The 24,042-nt window shown below is 46.0% G+C and overlaps 1 protein-coding gene across 2 annotated transcripts; it reads right to left on the bottom strand.

Moving 5' to 3' along the window:
• Nucleotides 1–3,766: 3,766 nt before the first annotated feature.
• Nucleotides 3,767–9,540, bottom strand: VGLL2 (vestigial like family member 2; the record flags this gene model as incomplete). 2 transcript variants are annotated; one of them, XM_080341608.1, is made up of 4 exons in its annotated part: nucleotides 3,767–4,034; nucleotides 4,688–5,191; nucleotides 6,943–7,234; nucleotides 9,460–9,540. In XM_080341608.1, the coding sequence occupies 4 exons, from the start codon at nucleotides 9,538–9,540 to the stop codon at nucleotides 3,991–3,993; spliced, it is 921 nt and encodes a 306-aa protein (XP_080197734.1). The 2 variants fall into 2 exon arrangements, with proteins under 2 accessions (XP_080197734.1, XP_080197735.1); XM_080341609.1 differs by having other exon boundaries at nucleotides 3,832–3,872.
• Between the last annotated feature and the right edge of the window lie 14,502 nt (nucleotides 9,541–24,042).

The raw sequence follows: 24,042 nt of genomic DNA, 5'->3' as shown, positions 1-24,042 counted from the left end.
ACAACTGCTCCTCTGGGTAGCAGGCCAGGGAAGCCAGCCAGGATGCTGCAATTCCCCAGAGGAGCTGTCTCACCCTTCCGTAATCAAAAGGGCATGTTAATTACAACCCTTGCCCAGAAAAAGATGCACGAGAACTACCAGTCTGAGAATGCTGGTGCATCTAAAGCCACCAGCAGCATTTTCATCCCTTCTTGGAAGGGACCAACCTTTAAGCCCTCACTAGCGCTCGCCGGGAACCTAAACAGGACTTCAAAGGGAAGGCGAGAAGGGACGGCGGTCCCGCCTGACCCAAGGAGGAGACAGGGCAGATACATTTCCCCAGAGACAGGCAGCACACAGCCCAGCGGAGGCACAAGAGATTACTCAGACTCTTTCACCCTCGCTCTCCTCGCCTCCTCCTCCTCTGCTGGGCAGCCCTATGGAAAATCCACTGGAAAAGGAGACGGGAAGCAAGGAAGGTTACCCTAAGGCTCGCCAACATCAGACTGTAAGTGCAGGGCCACATATGGATGTGTCTAAAGAGCTCTCTGCCACGTTCTTGCAATTGCAGCTGTACTGAAGTGAAACCCTTATTAAAATAAAGTGGAGATTATGACCACAAATACTATATCCCATCCTTACTTCCAGCCTTTCCTTGATAGATCAGTGTTAACCTTGGAGTTGATTTAAATGGTATTCTTTTGTGCTTTGCCAAGTTTCAGTAATTTTCAGAATGGGAAATAAATGTCTGCAGTGAATACACTCAGAGTTCACTCTGCAAACTTCTACAAACCACTCTTGGTATAAGTGGATCCTCTCACTACACCCTGTACTGCCATGCTCTGGGGCAGATCCCATCCCTCTGTCTCCTTCCCTGGACTCTGCATGAAAGGGCTGGGAGCTTGTTTATCTGTCTGTCCCAGCCAGGCTCCTTTTTTCATCAGGTGGGCAGCCAGAGGGCACAAGCCGGTTCAAACCTCTGCACAACACTCACGAAAGGGGCAGTGGGATGATCTGCTCTTTGGGCTACAGGACAAGAGACCCATAGCCCTGCTCTTTTGGTGTGTGACAAACACATGACATACAAGACATATGTAACATATAAGAAGTATTTCTTTTCTATTTCCAGATTTCCTGCAGGCATTCATGACTAAGCAATCAATCTATGAAGCAAAGAGGAATAAAACAGACCTGTGAAATGGCATCGAGGTTATTTGCCCTGTTACTGCATTAGGAGCTGTGGCTCCAGTCCTGCAAAGATACACTCCCAAACGTTAAAGGTAGATGCTGTGAGCAGTGCCTCTGGAGTCAGAGTAATGCTGAGTGAGCAAAACTCTGCAGGGATTAGCCAAAATATGGCATGTGCACTTTCAGACTGCACTTCATCTGGAGTAGGAACATTTTTTTAAAATTGTTTGCATAGCATCTAACACCTTGAGCCACAATCTTGCCTTCAGATGCTCTCACAATACAACAATAAAAAAGAGTACCTGAAGAACAAATGTCAAAGACAATATTCATGTATTCATTGTTTAAATTCTCATGCTTGGAAACATTCACAGTCCAAATGGATTGTAAATGCCCATAAAGTATATGATTGGTTTGCACTTATGTGAATATTTCTGAATGTATTTGGGCTGTATTGCCCAGTCCTTCTTATTATGAATTGTAGAGGACAGGGGAGAAAAAGAAAGAAAAATGAAACTCTTCTGGTGAAGCACAACCAATGCTAGAGCCACATTAATATTAAAAAACAACAACAAACAACAAACAAACAAACCAACCAACTTTTAAAACACCCTAAAGAAAACCACAGGCAAATGCTACAGAATGATCCTGTTAGCTCCAAGCCTCTGCAACAGTAAAGTTAAATGTCATTTTCAGCTACTTTTCTCCTGCAAAGCCCTGCTGCCTTTTTTCTTAATAGACACCTCAGAATGTTTTTGGTTTAACCAGTCATATAAATTCTGGACTCCTTCCCTTGCCCTTTACAGCTTGTCTGGGCTCTGGCTGATTGGAGGCTGAGGGCGAAATGCTCAGGTGTGCGTTTGGCTGAAGGAATCACAGCAAGTCACCTTCTGCCATGTGCCGAGCTCTGGCCAGGGATGTTCCACACACAGTGTATTTCAAAGCAGCTCCTTGTCAACTTCTCACAGTATTTACTCACGGCAATGTCATGGCATTCTTACTATTGGGATTCCTATTCTTTCCTATAAAAGGAGTTATGGCTGAGCTGAAACCTAGGAGAAGAGTGTTTTGGTTATTCATAACTCCATTTCTGACACGTGGTGAACATTATGTCAGATTACGTGAGAGCGTCAGAAGTTAAAAACTCTCATCATAGCAGAAAAGTCCATTTTCTACTGCTTCTCCCAATGTCAGAGAAATAATATTAAGAAAAATTAGAACAAAACAAAGCACAGTAGTGTTGGGAGCAGATGCTTTGCTTGTAAATAGCCAGCGTTTAAGGGGAAATTGCCACTTCTGCTCTGTTTCATTATTGTTCATCACCTTATAATGGTATTTTAATTTACTTGTGCAATAGCAATGCTGAATGCTACAGTTCCCTCTTCTATCAGCTTTATGAAGGAACATCTGCTATTATGGAGCAGACCCCTTACATTAACCTATCTTACAAATACACCGTACACTAAAATGTAGCACTGCAACAAACTAGAATTTTCTTATCTTTTGTATTTATCACTGCATTTTTTACTCAGTAATGACATATTTTCAACTGCTAGGATTTCTATTTATCTTTAATGCAAAGTAATAAAATAACTCACTTCATCCACATCACAGGCATTTTTCCTGTTTCATCCTGAAGCTTCCAGTATGTTTCATTTCTCTTATTTAACTTTAATTCTTCATAAAAGCACACAGGGTGAAAGAAGGAGATACCTTTAATACAGCTTTTCTGCTGTTAAATAGATACCTTATTCCTCCTTCAAAAAAAACCCCAAAACAAAACAACTATTAAAGTGACAAAATGACAGCAACAAGAAGACAAAGAGAAATGTTAGAGGCAACTCAGACTTATTGTCCATTATGTGCCTTTCCCTCAGATGTTCCTGGTAAAGGCTGCTGAGTTGAGGGCAAGCAGTTCTTCACAGGTTTCCTTCCCCTGCTTTAAAGGGGGCGTTTCTTTCACCAGAAAATGTTTCTTGTAAAAAACAAAACAAAACCAAAAAACCACAACCAAACAACTGTTTTATATCCAATGCAAATGTTGTGCCAAAGTCTGAAAAGTACCACCTTGTTTTTTTGTCTTTCTGGGGTTTGAGCAGTTGTGCGTGGAACAGCTGCATCTCTGTAAGCCCAGGGCAGGTGGCCCCAGCCAGACACTTGCCACTCACAACCACAAAGCTGAAAAATCTGAACAGTTCCTTGATAATTCAAAAATATTAATGAGTTCCAGTTTCTTCTCCTTTTACTTTTCTATAATGTAAAGTATAAATCCAGTTCAAGACTGCTAAGTAGCTTTCCCATGTTTGCATTTGAGAAATAATTTTCACTGCCATAAAAAAATATTCATACCACTACGAAAAAGCCCCCATGATTTCCTCTGCCCCCTGTACGAAGGCCAGTGGTTTTGCATCACCATCCATGATGTCATTTAACTCTTTTAGAGTAGTCTGACTGCAGTTCTGGGTATGGGCTCTGCTTAAATAGAACTTCAATGTTTTTGGCTCTCCTCTCGCAACAACAGGATCTTCCTCTCCAAAATAAGTCTGAAGTATCGTCCTTGCAATGCCAGGTCCTTTTAAGTCCTGTTGTCTTTCACCAAGCTGCAGGGCCACAGTGGGCTTGGAAAAGGGCAAGGGGGGATCTGGGAGTCTTTGTGTCAGCACATCAGCTCAGAAGGGATCCACCACAGAAGGAGTAACGGCGAGCTGCAAACCAAGATCAGAAGCTGTTACAAACTGACCCGATTTCAGCTCCGAATGCCACCATGTCTAACAGGCAGAGATCTACAGGGGAGAGCCAGGGGAAGAAGAGTGAAGGACAGCTCTAAAACCAGTATAGATCCTTGCTTTTATCCTGAGGCTGCAAACCTGAGAACGGAGAGAAGAAAAAAAAAAAAAAAAGGAAGAAGAAAAATAGGTACAGGCATTTAAGGACAGAGAAAGATAAACTGCATTTCTGCCAGGTGAAATCAGGAATCAGTCTAAAGCACGGACTCTCTGGAGCCCCAGGAGGCTGTGGACCAAGGAGAAGACCCCAAGCAGATGGCAGGCAGGCACACCTCCCTCCTGCCTACAATGAGGCCGCTGTAAGGAGCCATTTGTGGTGGGACTGAGCCGTGACCTTTGGGATAGCTCTGTCCTGCTCCCAGCTCTTTCTGCTCAAGGCAGAAGAGGGGCCAGCACCGGGGTAAGAGTACCACAAAGCAACCTGTACCCTCAGGGCATATTTGTGGGTGTCAGAAATTCAAAAGAAGTTGTGGGGGTGTAGGTGTGTTGCCCTGTCCCATCTTTGCCCTCCCCTTCCTTACTTGCCTGACCTGAGAGCCCCAAGAAGGGCACCTAGGGTAGAGCTCAGATACCTCCCATGGGGCTTCCACCCCCAATTTGTCCCCCTAGAGCAGTACCCCATCCACCCCACCACAAAGGGTCCATCCCCACTAGTCTGGGTGTTGTGAGGGCGGTGGCGAGCAGGGGTACAGCTGAGCTGAGGGGACCCAGAGAGGCCAAGGACAGCTCTTTACCTGCGTCCACATTGAGGCTGAGGCTCTGTGCCATGTCCCCCGCTGCGCTGGGAAAGGGTCCCGGTGTTGTCCAGGCTGCAGCGGTGCCTGCCTCGCTCTTGCCGAGTTCGCAGGGCGGGCTGACTGGCGTGGGCACAGAGGCGGGGGTGAGGCGGTGGGGGCGGATGGAGGCGGTGGGCACCAGGAGCGAGCCGTAGCGGGGGTCGAAGTGGGGCCCGTAGACCTCGTGCATGGCGGCAGGGCGGGGGTAAGCAGTGCTCTGTGTCCCGATGTAGGGGTGGTGGTGGTGGTGGTGGTGGGCATGGTGCCAGGGCTCGGGGCCACCCTGGTGCAGGTGTCCATGCAGAGAGGCGGGTGCGTAGGGGTCAGCAGCGGCGAAGGGCAGCTCACTGTGGGCAGCAGCGGCCAGGGGGCTACTCAGAGTGGCTGGGACCGAGGAGGGCTGGTACGTGCTGTTCCAGAAGGATGGGGGGAAGCTGCGCTGGCTCATCGGGAAGGAGCCATCTGGATGAAGGCAGTGGGAGAGAAACGAAAGACAGCAATGAGCACATCCAGCAAACCCTGACCTCTTTTCCCTAGGGCTCAGCCCCTTCCCAAATCCCCTCAAGCTAGCCCTCACCTTCCCTTTATCCCCCCCAAAACTGCCGAACACAAGAAATTACTCCCAACAAGTACAGATTCCCCTCCAGATAAACATCCATCACACCTACCCCAGGGCTCACCCACAGAACTGAAACTATTTGCTCCAGCTTTCTCTTACTATGTATTTAAATAAAAGGCTGTTATCCAAGGTGAGGGAAACATCTCTTTTCCTCAGTAACAGAAAATGAGCGGGAGCTTTTATGCACCTCAGCAGTTTCCAGGATTGGATTGTCCTTGTTTGTTTTTGTAGTGATCTCCCTGCCTAAGCATTTACATCCAACACCTCAGAGAATGCCTGACCCTGCCAGGAAAGTGGCTGCTGCTTCAGTGCAGTTTCAAAGTGGGCAGGAACAGCATGAGATGTGACTAAGGGCCAGCTCAAATTTTCTAAACACGTGAGGGCAATTTCCCATCTATTACACTGAACTTACGGCTGTTTCTTGGGTATATTGTTAACATATTTGAGAGGCACTCTGCAGATCTTTGGAGACTGGCAGGGCAAAGGACAAGGACCCTACATTTTCTTTACTCAGTAAGCAACATACAAGATGGACTAAGGATTATTAATAGCGCAGATAGACATTATGCATTATTAACTGGGAATGTGCACTGTTCCTGAGACATACAAAACCATGCTCCTGATATGTGTTTGCAAGAAGGTAGGTCAGTTCTGCCTCCTGGCATTACTCAGGAGAAAGGAAAGAGGTTCAAGACGAGCAAAGGACTCTCCTCTCCTGATATCAATTCCAACACCGAATATCTTTCGCCCGTGAAATATTTAAACTACTATTTTGTTCTTAGAAACTACCAAGAGCAACTCAGGGAGGGTCTGGGAAACTGACTCTTGGCTAAGTGGGTGACCCTGTGAGGAAGGGCCCGCAAAACTGCCACAGAAGGTGTGCCTGCTCTGACTCTGGTGGGCAGAGAGTGGAGAAGGCTACTCCCCTCTTCCTCAGGTACCCTGGCAGGCTCGTCCATGTTGGATCGGGCATGGCTATGGAGAACTGTACATCAGCTGCAGTCTCAGCCTTGCCAGCACAGGGCCACTGCTGTGGGCAGGTTTGAAAGCTGTCATTTTCAGAAATTTAGGGTCCTTGTCTCTGCTCCAGAAACAACCAGGGTGGTGATACATGTAGTACAAGATCCAGGCACATACGCAATCTGGTTCTTAGCAGTGGGAAGCTGGCGAGATGATTTCCACATTTGCCTTTTGCTTTGTTCCCACCTTTGATGACCACCACACTAGACTTAAAGCTGCCCCAGCTGGGTCGACAGGGGAGGCACTTGCCACAGCCACAGTGAGAGGATCCCTCAGCAGCTTGTTTGGCTGGAGCCCCTGTCAGGTAAATCGTCTGTGTAAAGGCGATTGGGTTCTGCCAACCACCTCGCTTGGCACGGGCAGCGGGAATCACAGTGTAAACAGAACGGGGGTTTCTCTTCCTTTTTTTCACTAAGAGACACAAGCAGCTCGCGGCTCCCAAGCCGGGACAATCGGTTCCCAGGGGCTGCCCGCCGGGCACCCGCGGCCGGCGGAGTGGAGGGAGATGTCCCGGATGGAGGTCCCGCGGCCCTACGCACCCCACCGCGCCCCACCGCCCTCCACCGCGCCTCACCGCGCCAGGAGCCGGCGTTCCGCGCCACTTTCGCGCTGCCGAGCGAGAAACTGCTGGGCTGACTGAGCGCCCGGCTGAAGTGCTCGTCCACCACGGCGCTGATGTCCCCCTGGAAGTAGGTGAAGAGGACGCAGCGGGAGCTAATGTACTCGGCCTCGGGGGGTCGCTCCTTCTCGGGGCTGCAGTCTTCCTCCTTGATGCTGGTCGCGGGGTGGCTGGAGAAGGAGTTGCTGACGCTGGCGCTGCTGCCGCTCTCCGGGGCTTCTTGCATTTTGGAGTAAAAGGCGAGTTTCTAGAGGAGAGTCGAGGGGGCGGGGGCCGGGAAGGAAGGAAAGAAAATAGAGCCGGTTATGCAGCGCAGCGCGGCAAGGTGCGCTGTCCCTCTCTGTGGCAGCCGGGATGCAGCGCCGAGCCAGCTCCTGCGGGCTTTCCGAGAGGATGCAAAAGTCTGGTCCTCGGCTGCCGGCCGTCCCACCAGCAGCACCCAGCACCCCGCAGCAGCATTTCTGCCCCACCCTGCGGAGGCAGCGAAGGGGCTGCAAGTTAGTCTGGGGACCCGAAACCCAGAGATGTCCACCGGGATGGAGCAAGATAGCCTCCGTACCGGATAGGGAGATTACACAGGCGGGTCCCCAGCACGAAGTCCCGCACAAGAAGGCACTTTGAAGGCCAGCTCCTGGGGGGACAGTGGCCGCCAAGGGGCTGAGGTATGGGGGGACGAAGCGGGGGCCGCGGGCAGGCGGCGGCCGCGCACTCAGGGATGGCGAGCGCTGCTCGGTCCCCGGCTCGAAAAATCTGACCCAAAGAGTGTCCTGCAACTCACAGCGGCAAGGAGGAGGAAGACAAAAACAAACAAACAAACCCCAACCACACAAAAAACAAACAAACAAAACCAAAACAAACCACTGGCAGCCTCAAATACATTTCAGGGGAAGGAAAAAAAAAAAAAAGGTATTTCCCTGGTCAGCAAGAAGTTCCAGGTATTTCCTACGAGATCATTCTGTTTTTACTGGATCCCGCTGTGTGGGAAAACAGAAGTTTGCTGAATGTTTCCCATTTTCTCTTTATCAGCGTTAGCGTGTCCGCAGCTGCTGGGAGTTTCTTAGAAATAAGCAACAGGGACGTGGAGCCCGGGCTTGGCCGCTGCGGGCAGAGACCTGGGGCGGGCCCCGGGGGAAGCACCGAGGGGACGGGTCGAAGTCCTGGGCCAAAACACGCGAGATATTTAATAATGTCACTCTTTCGTGACGACGGCCTTTCCACTTGGCTCCCGGCTCTGCTATTGAGGTAATGATCATTCCCCTAAGTAATGTCACGAAGCCGTGTGCGCCGCGTAGGGGGTAGGAGAAGAAAGGAAGGTGGGGGAAGACATCATTTGCTATTTCTAACAGGTATTCCGGCTCCCCTGCCAGGCGCTGAAGGTGGCACACGGACCACCACGCCGGGGGTTACGCGTAGCCGCTTGCTCCAGCACCGGCCCCGCACGACGGGGGCTGCCGCCCGACCCGGGCCCGGGGTGCTGCTCTGTCTATCCTTGCCCTTTTTTCGTTTTGCTGAGGGAAGAAGGAATTAATTTCTGGAAGGGATAAGGGGGAGGAAAAAATGAGAAAAACAGAGGGTGAGAGAGAAAGCGTCGGGCAGCAGGTGCAACCCGGGGAAACGAGCCCTGACCCATGCGGGACAGCAGGCATCACACGGCGGGCGGCTCCCCGCGCACGGCGGGCTGTGCTCGCCGCGAAACATCCCCGCCGCCAGCGGGATCCTTTTAACGACTTTCAGTGATTAATCGGTACCCGCGATAGTCGGGCGGAGCTGCACCCACTGCGGCGGCGAGACGTGGCTCTCGGCCACGAAGTACCTGCGGGTCTCGCAGGCAACCGCTGCCGCCGCGGGAGCTCGTGGAACGGACCGGATTCTCGCTGCCGAGCGGGCGGCAGGAGCGGGGAGCCGGTCGTGCCCGGTTCGGGGCCGGGGCTTCCTCCCCCTCCGCCAAGCCGGGGAAACGCCGCAGCCCTCCGGCACTCTGGCGTCCCACTCTTCCAGAGGGTAATTCCGGAGCACCTTGCCAAGGTGCAGGTAAAATATCTGCCCGAAGTAGCTCCCGCGGCTGCGGCCGGGATGCCGGCGCGCAGAGGGGTGAGCACTGCCCCGGGCAGCTCGTCCTCGCCACTGCCCCCGGGTCTCGTGCAAACGGCGGGCATCGCTGCCCCTGAATAGAACCCGTCCCGGCAAAAGGAAAAAAAAATCCCTAAAAAACCGTCGCAGGGATAAAATCGCTCTCGAGGCAGCCCGCAACCCGTCGGTCGCCGCGGGGGTACGTACCCTGCCAAGCCCCGCGCCAAGGTGGGATGCGGTTCTGCTCCGCTCACCATCGCAGGCTCCCAGATCTTCCCCCCTCCACCCTTTCCCCTCCCCTTCTCCTTTTCCCTTTTTCCTTTTGGTAAGGCCTCAGACGACCATCCTCCAGATGGCACCCCTCCCACCCTTTGCCTCTTCACCGCTGCCCCCCGCACGTACCGGGTGATAGGGGCTGTAGGCTGCTGCGAAGTAGGACTGGGGAGGACCGTAAACTTGGTACATAACATCCAAACAGCTCATGGCTGGCCGCGGCCGAGAATTATTTTTTTTCTCATCAACTCGTGTTCTGCAAAGTGCAGTAGTGCTTCGCGGGAGGGAGGTTCCTGGGGGTTAAGAGGCACAACTCATTGGTGGGAGGAGTGAGGGGGCATGAGGCCGCGCTGGGCTGATATGACAACCCCTCCCTGTCCTCTTTCCCTGCCTCTCTCCCTCCCTATAGCGCGGCTTTTCCCCGCAAACGCACCGGGGCCAGCGGGGCTCCGCGGGCACCGTGTTGGGGGAGTAGTTTCATCCCCGGACCCAGGCCCGGCGAGAGGCAGGGGTGGGGAAGCCGGGCAGAGCCCCCTCCTGAAGCCAGGGCTGCCCTGGAGCAGCGAGGCGGGAGTTGCGGAGGAAGCTCCAGCACCCGCCTCCCGCCCCGACCGCACCGGGACTCGCCGACGGCCGCGGGGTCCGGTGGAGCGGAGCGGCTGTAGGGGAAGCGGGGGGCTTGCCCAGCGGGGCAGACCCTCTCCGGTTGCTTTTCGTTTCATTTATTTCATGTGCTCATCGTGCCGGCTGCTGCCCCACCGCCGGTGCCGGCTCCCTCCGCGCCCCCCGGGCAGGACGCTCCTGCCGCCCCCCGGCTCGTCGAGCCCCGCTATCCAAGTGGATGAATCCGGGACTCGGGAAAGGCAGGGATGTGGATAACCCCTTCTAATCCCATCGAGTCCGGCGTCCGCCGCAAAATGCCACCACCAAAGTTACATGAACTGAAAGGTCTGACGAAGCAAAGGAGGAAAAATCGGTGGCTTCGAACGAGGAATCTTCCGAGAAACTTTGAATCATTAAAAATGCAGGAATGAAGATGCTTTTGCATTTAATAGAAACTCAAACAACGCCGAGGGCAAAGGCACGTGGAAAGAACAAATTATCTTGAAGGTAAACTGGATTTACTCCCTGCCTTTCTGCTGAGTACGACACACAGAGGTGTAAATAGGCGAATGCATTTTAACCGCTAATTTTGACGGAGATGCATGGGAGGTCGATTTCAATATCAGCTCTTGGAAGCGTTCGGCTTCATGGTATGGGTCACAACTACTGTGAAAAGAGACCAGTTTTAAGTTATGTTTTAAACATTTGTAATAAAAAATGCAGAAAATGTGAGCAAAATAACATTACTTGCTTTACAAATGCTGATTGTCTACAAAACTACGGGGAAAAATATCTGAAAAGAATGAACACTTCAAATTCTGAAGACCTGGAAATATTAAAATTCATTTTTGCAGAAAATGCAATTAAAATTAGTATTTGACTCTGTTTCCCTCAAAATGTAATTTTTGAATTCCAAGTGAGAATTGTTCTAAATGTCTGTCCTTTGCCACAACAGTATTTCAGTGCTTAATGAGCATAAGTTTCAATTTTTTCTGCAACAGGTGCAACGTTTAGAACTCACACTTAAAGATTTTTTTCTCTTCCTCTTCTAGTTTGGTAAATTTGTATTTCATACTGCAGTGCACCCTGGAACACCATAGCTGTGAGGTTCAGCCTCAGCACTGTTCCTTCCCCCAGCAGAGCAAATTTGGTGTCGGTGGTCAAGAAGAAAATGAGGGGAAATGTATTTCATACTCTATCATTTTATTTCTCCTGAGTAGCCCGCAAATAGCCACGGTGTGGGGAAGGATTCACTCTGTGGCTGGCATCCAAAATAAGGCAGTCAGCTAAGGAACGCCTCTCCTCTCCGCGCAGTGAGAGACTGAGGGTCCTCTCTTGGAAAGACAGGATCTCGCTTCTCCTGTGTGTCCCTGCTCCTGAGATGCAGGGAGCTTTCCCACCACACAGAGATCTGTGCCTGTTTCAAAGGTAATGGTGCACTGGGCGATGTAAAAAAAAACTTGATTTCTCAGAAGATGAGTCTGTTTGAACATGTACTCCAAAGACACAGCACACCTTCCTGCGGTTCATATAAGCTCTTCATCCATGACTTTGTGCAGTAGCAAAATTAGGACCTGACACTTGCCAAGGCTGAGCATTTGCTTATTGTGAAGAATAAAATAACAACATGTGCAAACGGGTGCTGCAATGTGGCAGATAGTCTAGTTTGTGTCCCCTGGGAATCTCTTCTTGAGGGATGAATTTAGGAATTTTACCTCACATTCAAGTATATGATAGAGGCATTAAGTCTGATGTGGCCCAGCACAAATTCAGTTATTTTATTATAAATAGCTATTTGACTGTCAAACTGTCCAATATAAGACACAAGCAAACTTTAGTGCCTTAGTGCAGAGCAATACAAACATTCATGCAAAGGTGCTGGCATTGTTTTGCCTTCTCAGTGCACTCTGTGAAATCAGTCCTTGTATAGAAAATTATCCTGGAAAACAAGCGTCAGAATCTACATTCACTAATGATCTCACTGCATATTTACAACTATATATAAGTAGTTTTTCTTGGTCTTGACTAAAGAATTTTAGGTGGATTGAGTCACTCGAGGAACAACAAAGGCTTGGACAAAAACAGCTGAGACAGAGAAAAGATTATGAGAGCAATGAAGGAAAGCACACTTTTAAGAAGGACATGGGTTAAGATTTGGCTGTGTATCATTGAAACACTGGCATGGGATTACTCCTATGGTCATACACTGGTATTGTTTCACAGGAGCAGTGTGAAAAGAAAATCTTGTTAGGAATAATGAATGATGGGTTCTGATAAAGAGCAAGATGCAAAAAGTTACACCTTGCCTTGGAAAACATTCCTATAAAGTCAAAGTTATCTTCCAACTAAGCTGGAACCTTTCACGAAAGAAGAATTGGGCATTAATGTGAATGGCTCACTGGACAGGCAAACAGGTCATCAAACAAAACATCAACATCCAGAAAGGCTGGGGAAAAAAAGAAGTGGAAACATGATAGCACTGACCACATTTGTTGCTCACCTTCCCAGGAAATCATACATCCAGTGCCAACCTGCCAGCACCTGGTGTGCAAATGTTTGAGCAGGAAACATAATGTTTGATAAAATGATTTTTTGTTAGCCAGAAGGTACCTTTCTATTTTGTCGATCTGATCTCATATGTACTTCATACTGTTGATAATGCACTTTTTTAGAAGCTCAGGGAGACTTTTGCTGTTTCCAGGAAGGGACACTTTCCTGACTGGAAGATACGTGAGGTGGATGGAGAATCCAGCCCTGGCTGCAGCCATTTACCGCAGTGTTCAGCTGCCTTTAGTGTTTCTCACTTCTAGCTTGAGTTTGGCTGGCTTCAGCTTCCAGCTGTTGGTTCATGTAATGCCTTGCTTCACTTAGCTAAACAGTTCTTTGGTATGTAATATTTCTCTTATGAAACCTATTTTGTTCTACATAATAATATTTTTGTTTTTGCCAAAATAGATGCAGCTCCTTAATATTCTACAGCAATTTCTTCAGTCCGCAGATAATTTTAGTACCTTTTCTCTTTCCACTCTGTGCAATTTTTCAACATTATTTCAAAAATACCTACACAAGAACTTGTTATTACTCTAACATCTCTCCTGCTGAAGGTATACACAAAGTGAAATCCCTTCTTAGCAACTAGTGCTTACGGCTAGTTTTTTTCCCCCCACAACACAATTGTAAAGGCACATCATGCAGACATGCTTTCCCAGTATTGGGATACCACGGTATTTTCAGGATCACTATTACAAGTTTGTAAAAACCAAGGACTACTTGGTGGTATTGGGCTGATGGCACCAGGATGTTTCTGGCCTTTCTTCTGAGGTCTTACATAGCTGACTGTGATTGCAGGTAACCAGGCTGAAACCTTTGGTGATCCTATGTGAACCTATGACATCTGCTCACAACCCCTTGTAGAGTCAGCCTTTCCAGGACCCTTTCCATCACCTGGCTTCCTTGGTCCTAGATATGCAACCCTGGAAACAGCTCCATTTGTGTGCTGTCTGTTCTTGAAAGTGCCAAGAGACTTAGCAAAAGACTCAGGTCTTTCCAAATGTCCCACTTCCCACCTTACTCACCAGTCTTGTCACTATGTTACCTGCAAATTTATTGATGTGATTTTATATCACCTTCCAAGTGGCTGATGAACAACTTGCACAGTTCACAAAATAGCTAATATAAATAGTCATATATAATGTTCATATACTGTACTCCTATATAGCAATATTAATACTCCTAAATACTAAAGATTTTCTGGTGACTCCAGTTTCTCTCAATTTTTGTCCATTTACTGTGTGCATCACAGTGTGATGTGTGTGTGCAGTGCCTCCTCTATGAGACAACAACTTTGGTTTCACTCATCTTCCTATTTCCGCTCTCTATTTTATTTTTTAATGCCTCAATCTGTCTGTAGAACTCAGTACATACTTAAATTTCAGTAGAATGCATTGCTTCGGCTGAAATGGATGAAGAGCAATATTGCTGTTCTTCTTTCTTATCTCTTGTCAGTCTTTGTGCTCTATCTGCCTAAAAGCTTTTTTGGTCTTTTAGGGCTTGGCAACTGTTACCATGGTGTTCCCAGGGACCTTTTTGAGGTGCAGCCTCTGAGTCTGTATTGATGCAGAAGACTTTAGGTTAAAGAGCTGCTGGCTTGCTAGTTTTCACAGGAACTGAATTAACTGAAATTAAAGATTAAAATCAGTATGGTAAACCAGCATGGGGACACATACCACTGGCTTCGTTGTCTCCTTCACCATCCTGAAGAACATTTTGGTTTTAATTTTCAACCTCAGAGGCCTTTTATAATTAATTGTAATCTTCCTTTGAAGGCATGATGATTTTATTTGTTTGTTTGTTTGTTTTTCTTTTCCTATTTTCCCAGTGGCTCTATGAATTAGCTGCTAGTTGCTAATTAGTAACACGTACAGATACTATTTGGTGCATGTTTGTATATGTGACAACACGTCTACTCCAGTGACACACTCTGCAGCAGCTGGAATGTACGTGGTGATTTTTACTCCATGATGTATTTACAGGGGAGCTGCAGTCTGGCTCAGGGCTCAGCATCTGGCGTGTGTCACTCACCCGTCCCACCCAGCCCTTATGGGCCAGAGGCATCACCTGTCTCTCCTCTACTGATCGCGGCAGATGAAGAGATCGTTATGCAGGGCTAGAAGGGAAATTTAGAGGGACTATGTTAACATGTGTGAGAACACACTGAATTTAGGACTTGATTTTGCATTACAAAAGCTCAGGGAAGTTGGTTTTTTTTTCACAAATCAGTATAGTAATGGGCTCAATTTTGTCCCCAGAGGTACAGCTAGCAGCCTTTCTGATGCATGTGTTGTGGCACATCCAGATCTGAGCTGAATGACTGTGCACCCCTCCACCCCCAGCACTGAACCACTGGTGGGTGAATTCAGCTTGTTCTGAGATTCATTCACCAAGATGCTCTACAGATATTCTTGTATTCATATATAACTTGTATAATACATATTTCCACAGCTGTGCTCAGGACAGAGAGGCAACTTCAGACAAAGTTTTCCCTAACAATCACCCCCAAGCACAAACTAAGTATTTTTTTTTTGTTTTGTTTTACTTTTTGTTTTAATTTCTGCGATGTAAAAGTAGAAACAGGCCATGTCTGAACTCTGTCAAAGCTGCTTAAACACTAGCCCTATTAATATAATACATGCACTAAATTATTGATGCAATTGTGATATGCAGATCCTCTGCAATATCCAGTTTCAGTAATTTTGATGGCACACAGTTACAGATTTGTGTGCTTTGTTTTGAAAAGAAAGTGTTTTTTTAAGCAAAGGCCTTAATTCCTAGAGTATTTTCATTTTAGAAGTGTCTTTCTTTCCACTTCTGTAGCTAATATTTCAGACAGAGGGAGGTAGGTGGCAGAGAAAGACTACAGCTTGAGAGAGGAGGTGGCTCGATGCAAGGAAACAAGATGATCAGGTTTTTGATAGAGCACAAAAAGGTAAGGTATATGCTTTATTGTCAGTACAGGCTTTCATATAATACTGACAACATGAAGCTGGGATAAGAAAAAAAACGACCCTCATTTAGTTCCATGATTAAGCCTTCCTCAAGTGGAAACTGCTATTGCTCAGTGTGGGCAATATTATATCACATCCCACCAGAGGGGTTCATTGATTTACTTCTGTTTCTTTTAATGCATGTTTGGTTCACTCTCAGGAAAATGTCACTAGAAAATGTTGACAGAGTAAATTTTAAACAAAATAAGTGCAAAATTAAGCAAAAAGAAAATTCATAGTAAAATACTGGAGGTGGAGCCATGGTACAGCAAATTGTGTTCTCATTGCCTGGAACTGCCCCAAATAATGTAGCTCCTGGGTTGAGTGTAAATAGGTGTGATTTCACAGGCTGGAAGATGTCCTGACTTTCTGAAACTGAACAGAGCCCACATTTAACATTTTTTATGGTCATATTTGAGAGAGAACTTAGTCCTGATGGTGAAAAAGTCAACCCCATCTTTAGAAATCAGTTTGGAAAAACAAGCAAAAGAGATGAAAACAGTAAGAAAGATATTGAATCAGTCTGAAGGAGAAGGAGACAAAATAAAATGTCCTTTGATTTTCATAATTATACTTATTTATTGTAGACCAATCCACTGGAAACCAGTGTATACATAGCTATATTGTAGCCCATCTGGAAACTCTGCCTTAATGTCATATTCGTATCTGTGTAGATTTATCTGATTTAATATGGAAGGCTAAGAAATAGTATGCAGATGAAGTATTTGTAATAAATAACAATGCTCCAGATTCTATTGAGGACACATATAATCTGTGTCCTATGCTCCTGCTTGTATACAAAATACTAGAATGGGGATGGAACTATGCAATCTCGTACAATAAACACACCTCTCGAAGGGAAATCATAAAGAGAGTACCAGGGATCATGTGCTGAGGTCTTCACACAAGATGGTCATGCATTTTAAAGAAGGAACTTTTCTCATGCTGAGATAGGCACTTTCCCAAACTGCAAAGTGTTTTCCATGTGCATGCAAATCAGTCAGTGGGCTGGCAGAGGAGGTAAGAGCCATCAATTTAGAGAAAGTAAGGCATTTCATACTTCTCACATGATTATGTTTTCTTCTTTCAGGAAGGCTTGTGTGCGTTAAAGAACTTCTGGTCTACTGAGTGAAATTTGTGGAGATACTATCCTAACAAATCAAGCTTTTGAAATGCAGGTCTGTCTCATGTATCAAGGTAAGAGAATACAATTTTCAATTCAGAGAGATATCTCAATTGAGCAAAACTTTAAGAATTGCCTTGAAGTTTCCGTTGAGGTTCTGTATTAGTTAGCAAGAGCCAAGCACACAGGGAGACAAATACTTGGAGTTGCTGCTTCAGAAGAAATTAATAGTCAGGAGTTCATTTAGGCCCAGAATTTGACATAACTTTTTGAATAACAGTTTTCAGAAATCCATTTTTAACTCACAGACAGTTCACTAGCCAGATGGGATGATGTTTTATTGTAGAGTATGAAAGCTGAAGAGCTGGCCAAACACAGTGTGGAGTGGGAAGGCAGCTCAAAGACATACATATGTCTCTGGTTGTTGAAATAATACAACTGCTGCATTGAACAAACCAGTTTGCCCATCATTAAGACATTAGTTTTTTTATACTGCCTATTGCTGGTCATGGTGACAATTTTGCCAGCCTGTGTGACTCTTGTCCTGATCTGCCCCTCTAGTCCCGGCCTGGGAATAGACTGGCACCTGGCTTTACTGTGGGAGGTGGTTTTGCTGTGCAGGGATGCTGCTGCCTCCTGGAGCCCTCAGCACCTTCCTGGGGCAGGCCGGTAGTTGCTTGGGCTGCTCCAGCAAGCAAAGCAGCTGAAGCTGGGGCTGAGGGTGTTTTCCAGGGAAATCAGAAACAGGTAAGAAAAAACTGTTGGGAAGGTCTGTCACCAACCCCATGATGCAGAGGAAGGGTGGGAGCCTCGGGAATTCCTTACAGCTCCTTCCTCTCCCACACGCCCCACGCTGCATCCCAGCCTCCTGCACAGCCGAGGACAGACGCATGTCTTTCAGTACACTGTGTCTTTCCAGCTGGCGTGTACCAAGCCATACCTCAGTCTCTCGCCTTCCAGCACCATGCAAACTCCACAGTCCTCACATTCCCGCAGCATGGGACATCCCACTCCTGTCTCTTCCCATAGAGAGCACAGCTTGTGGCCACGCTCCAGGGGAAACCACGCACTGATTAATGGGCAGTGAGCCTTTTTCCAGGTAAGCATCTTCTCTCAGGGGAGGACAGCAGTCATTATTCAGCAATACAAACCAGGTGCCTGCTCCACTGACCTGCAAGTGCCATTACACTCTTTGAAGATGATGTTGGAGAAGATGTCATAACCATTTGTCCATATGCTTTCTCTTGCCCCATAGAGCATATATGAAGAATTATGGGTACGCTGCTGCTTTTTTGCTTGCTGACAGTTCGGGCTGTGTGTCCTGCTCTTCACTGGAGCTTCAGAGGTTGGCCACTGGTTCTTTGCCATGTTACTTGTCCTCATTACCCTGGCACAGTGCTAAAAGTCAGTTGCCCCACAGAGTTAGGGTGGTGTTCAACTGTTGAGTGTTTTTCAGTTTGCTCAGCCCAGGGATCCCTCTTGCAGCACAGGAGGAAATGTGGAAATGCATACCTTTCTGTCAGTCCCAGCAACATCCTAAAAGCAACTGCCCTGTGGCACCCTTCTGTACGCTTCTGTTATTTGAGAAAAGCAAGATGACTCCTGCTCCGTGAATTGTATCAGTGTTAATCTCCTAAATCAGTGATGCTGCCTTACAGCTTTTACATACATGAGAGAAAGCTGGCACAAGGGTAAAATGAACTTTCAAAAGGGTATTCAGGGCATCCTGAGACTGCATGCTTTCGTCCAAGTAGTTACACATGCTTTAGTCAGAACCACGTTTTCTTCTGCATCTGGGAGAGCACATGCTAAGTACTGATTCCACACATACAAGAAACACTAAGCAGAAAAAAAAATACTCTATCATCCTCATTAATTTAGTAAAAAGGCAATTATTTCTAAGCCAACACACCTTTTTTCTTCAACTACATTCCTCTGTACTCACCATTTGTCCTAAAATATAAGTCAGTTAGAAGTTTATCAACACAGAGTGAACCCTTTTGCTCTCCAAAAAAAATAAAAAACATTGAAAATATGTATGAAAACATGCACAAGTTATATGCAGCGTCTTTCACACTGAAGAGCCCCAAATAGTTTGAGAGTTATAGTTTACATGTCTGCTAGAATATTCTTATCAAGATTATTTCTCTCTCTCTCTCTTCTACCTTATCTACCTACATACATACCTGCTTAACTACACAATACCTTATTATACAAATTTGTCACAATTATCAGCTGCCTAAGTAGAGACAATTTGAAAGTAATTTCATGGAAAGGGAAGGCTGAACACCTAATATGTAGAAGTCAAGCCTTCAGATCTAAAAGACATGATGGGGGAACTTCTAAACCAAGGACTGGAAAGAACACTTTGGCTTACTTCAGTTGGTCAGCCTGGAAGTTAATATGCAGCAAATTCATGGAGAAGATTAGCCTCCAATCTCTTTTAGGGACCCAAAACATTTCCAGTTTGCTGTTGTCTTTGGTGGAAACACTTGGCTTAACCAAAGCCATTGATTTCTCACAGCTCTACTGAGTTAATATTTTTCTCTCTTTTTTACTTATTTTTTTTAATTTATTTTGATGGATGGCTGAAAATCTCCTTGTATTGGGAAGATCGACATCTTTAAAAACCCTAGCATGGGTTAATTAGCGTTCAGCTATACAATAAGCACTACAGCTGATCACTGTTTAGTTCTGTTGTAGTTGATAGTTTTGACAGGGTTTTCCCTGATGCTGTTGCTTTCTAAGTCAGTTGCTGGTCCCTCAGTCATGGAAGGGAGAACTTTCACCTTATGTCTCATTCCTCTGCCAGGGTCATCCTTTCCACCCTTTTTGCTGCAGTCAGGTGAAGTCTCAGCTCCTGGAGATGCCAATGTGGTTCCTTCAGTTTTTGTGGGGAGATCTTTTTGCATGTGTGCCTTCGACAGGTGCCCCTCACTCCTGCAGGCCTGGTTTGGACTGGGACATTTTCCTAAGAACTTGCATCCTCATCTCAACCTTGCCAGTATAAGCAACATTCCCAATGTGAATAGCCAGCTGTCTGTTACACCCTTCTTTGACACCATGCTATGTAAACCTACTCAGGGCAGGTCTTGTTGATGTGTGAAAAATGCTTCTGACAGCCTGCTCCCACCTGCACAGAGGTTTCCAGCTTCCAGACTTGCTGACCCGCAGTGAGCAACAGTTGAGAAATCAAGAAAATGGTTTGCTATTGATGGGAAAGGAAGAAGAAAAGGAGCGGAGGACTACATTTGGTTTTCAGAACAGAAGTTTTCAGAAGCACGCTGTTGGCATGGTGGGCCAACAGCAGGTACGTGAAAAATGAACCTGCAGAAATGCTTATTAAATACACAGTTCTTTCCAAAAACTGTTTTCTTCATCAATTTACATGTATGGACTGCTTTCCACCGATCAGCTTACCTACAATACATGTATAATTGGCTTTTCTTGTTAAATGGGGTTTGTGACTACTCAGAATGGTACACCACTGGTATGTCAACCACTTGGGATGTACTCTCAGATAAACATATTCTGACACCCTGTCACAAATGGACAGTTTATTGTGAAGAAGACAGGAAAAGTGGTTAAAAATGTATGCATGTGTATGTAGAGCTAAATACATGCACACACATATGTGTAGGTATACATTATATGTAGGTACACACATATTCTTTTTCATTCTCTGGCAACCATAAGGAAAATCTGGAAACGAAAATTGGCAGCAACTATCAAATTATTCACTAAAAACTTGGGAAAGGATTATTTTCTTTAAAAAAATCCCTAGTATTTAGTTAAAGAACTGCCTCAACATAAAGCCAATGTCCAGGCCAGTAGATAATGTTTCTCTGAAACCAGAAGATGCAAGCAGCAGGTTCTTCTTTCTCTCCTGGAGGTCACAGCAAGGGGCTGTTCCCAGAAAGCTCCTGCAAGGGAACACTTCTCCCACCTCAGGCTGCAGCTGTTTCTGCACCATGTACCATGCGGTTATAAATGGTGATGGGAGACATTGGCCAAACCTATGGGGGAAAAAACCCAGAGCACTGTTCATGTTCATGTAGCAGTGTTTGGTGGAAGTGTAACAGCTGTCCATACTTTGGAAGAAAGCTAGTTTCTGCCTTCGAAATATCAAATCCACATTACAAAAAGTACACTCCCAAACCCACTGTTAGTTGCCTGTGTTATTTCAAAATCCAAGGCAACTGGGACTGGGAACATTTACAACCATCAATGAGTATTCTGGACCTCAAAATGTCACTAAACTGTCTTGAAAAATTTTTGTTTCTTTTTCCCCAGTTTTTGCTTACCTCTAGAGCAGGTTGGAAAGTTACAGTTTTTTCCTGGGCCTAGTTTTTGAACAAATAGGAAAATATTGAACAAATAGGGAAATATTTTGGAAAAACTATTCCATCTTCATTATACTTCTGGAAAACTCCTTCTGTGGCCAACCTCACCTGTGCTGGAAGATTACATTTGGTAGTGAGTGAAGTTGTTGGAAATAAATTCTCAGTGCATATGGCACAATCTTAATCTAAAAATGAACTGCTGACTGAGGCAGGCACAGGGCAGGGTAGGAAAAAATGGGATTAATTAGGAAAATAATAATTTAGAATTAATGCAATGGAAGGTCATCAGGGATAAAAATAGTTTTTCACCACTTTCCCTTTCTACATTTTTCTGGTTCTGCCTGTTTGCCTCTGGTTGAGTGTGATATGAACAGACCCCACGATGTGAGATAGGGCAGCTGGGCACTGCATGGGGTGGCTCTCAGGGAATTCTTCCTCCGGCTAAGCTTGCTGGAGGGAGTACGTTCGGATTATAACATCTCACGGGTTTTGGTAGCACTTCTGATTTGATCTCAAGTGCTTCTCATGGTGGGAAAATCACAAATCTCCCAGGTGCAGAGGAGGCTTCGGTCAGGTAAAAGGTCTATTCTAATAATCCAGCATGGCATCTCCAAATACTTGCGTGTCAACTGGGAGCTGTGGAACATGATCCCATTAGATCTGGCTGCGTAGTGGAGATGGATCTATCAAGTAAAATATATGGGCCATAATCAGCCCCTGTTACTGCTTTAAAAAAGCTGAGGATGAGAGGATTTTTGTTTTATTACTGGTTTGGAAGGTGTTGAAACACTTCTGATTATTTGCTCTTCTGTTGCACTGGGGCAGAATCTAGAGCAAAGAGCAAAAAATTGATCTAGAATTAGTTTAAACCTAGATACCACCCAGTGATTTATAAACTCTTGGTTCAAGCAGCCTGAATGCAGACATGGAGCAGAAAGCAATCCTGTAGCCCTGGTCTTACCCCCAGTGAACAGAGTCTCATCCACCGACTCCCAAACAGCTATTTTAGAAAGAAATGCTTGAAGTAACATGTAGAAATAGGGATCTCTGTAAAATGTACTTTTAAAGACTTTCTTGTATACATTGGTTTCATGTTATATAATGGCATGTGAGACACGCTCTGCCCCCATTTGAGGGTGAGCCCTTTTGCCTCAGTGCAGTATGGAGCACACACACAGTCCTGGGCTGGTAACAACTCCGTGCTTTACATGGATGACATATTTTGGAAGACATTGAGAGACTGGATTCAAAACAGATATAGAGAAAATAAGAAAGATGTAATGTGTAAATGAATATTTCACGCACGTCCAAATTATGCCCGGACAAAATATTCTTGTGAGAAAAATAGCACAGTGCAGGGAGAGAGGAAAGCTCAGTTTGGTGGGGTGGACAAAGAGCCAGCTCAGAAGGATTCGGCCGAACAGCAGTTACTCAGCTGTAAAAAATGGACATGGCAAATGTACTGCATTTGCTAAAGGCTCCATGAAACTCCAGGGAAAACAGAGCGTTCACAGAATGGCTTTGCAGACAGCGAGAAAGTTTCATTATTATTAGTCATATGCTGAGGATGTCAAGGAATTTGAAGGCCGCACTCTTTGCATTTTTAGAGGTTATTAATGAAATAGCATAGCAAGGTGAATTACATTAAAATATTTTTCTAACCATTCCAGAAATCTTGGTCCAAGTTGGCATAAGGGGGCTGGCAAGTGGTGAACTTTTGACCGAAGCTCGGATTGCCGGGAGACACATCCTCCTTGTTAGTTTCGGGTGACAGTTCACTGTACTAGAGGGATCCACTTGTGTGTAAAGAGGCGAGTGGGGGAGGAAGATTTAGCGCTGCATTTTCACAGGGGCAAGAAATTCCATCCAGCTCAAATGTGTTTTGGCCTGCTGCCCGGCTCCTTGTCAAACACATGACCATCACTCGGCTTCCTATTTCTGGCCTGAAGTTGGATCCTGGGGATAAGCGAGCCCCATTAGTGGTTAAAATTAGGCAGCCAAGCTGTGACAACACATGCTGACTCTCCAATAGAGGGTAGACATATTTAAAAACCAAAAAAGCGCTAGACGCACCAAGATTTAATGTCAGTGCCATGCGTAATTCGTCAGTTTGGGCTCCTATAATTCAGATAGCAGCTGATCTACTTCATGAAAAGGACTTAGCAGGATTTTCTGGCTTTCTTCTGACCAAAGGCTTCCTACAATAATTGCAAAAGTTAAGATTATGCCATGAGTTTTTTCATGGTAGAAATCCATAGCTCTGGCTTCTCACCCTGTCATGATCTAGTTGTATGATGGACAACTCCTGACCTGAAAATGATGAACCAGGACATCTGGTTTCTACAAGGCTGTACTTTAATTGAGAAAATTTGTTTCCAGTTGAACCATCAACAGACTAGATGGTTAACAAGTAGACATTCTGGGTTGCTCAGTAATCAGAATTTTCCATTTGCCAAAACCAAGTCAGTCGAAATGTTTATGCCTGTATGGATGACTTTCTTGGATGCAGCACTCTGATGGCTATTGACACTTGCTTCTCTTCCTATCACACCTACCTCCATCTGTTTGGTTAGTGACACCAGTCATGGCAGCCTGGCTGGCAAGGTCCTCCACAGATCTCTGGGATTTATCATGCTTCCCCATAGTCTGAGATGCTCTCCTTGAATCCATTCATGGAAGACCTGGACATGGACACCAGACACAACAGCCTGAGCCGGTATGAAATACCCCTCTGCAAGGACAGGCATCTCCTCTTACAGCAAAGAAGATGCTCAGAGAGCTCTCTGGAGGTGGGGATACGAAATGCCCCGTCAGATCCCTACTGGCTGCATAGAGAAATAACTAACTTCTCAGGGAACTAACCCCTAAGCTACTTTAAAATGTGTGTGTTAAAAAGGAGACTAAAGTTTTACCCTGAGAAAAACATGCTGGGTAATTCAGGCTTGAGTAACTATTCAGTGTAGAAAATTCTGCTAAGGAGACAGCCTGAGATATGTTGCTCTAACAAAAATTTCCAAGAGGTCTTCAGTTACAGCACAAAGCAAGATACTTGAAGTTAATAAGAAATACACTTACTAAACAACAGAACAATAAGAAATGT

Source organism: Nesoenas mayeri (assembly GCF_963082525.1).
Source record: "Nesoenas mayeri genome assembly, chromosome: 3".
In the NCBI taxonomy this organism is placed as follows: domain Eukaryota; kingdom Metazoa; phylum Chordata; class Aves; order Columbiformes; family Columbidae; genus Nesoenas; species Nesoenas mayeri.
The sequence above is the reverse complement of the archived record's forward strand: the minus strand, read 5'-3'. Positions and strand labels throughout refer to the sequence as shown.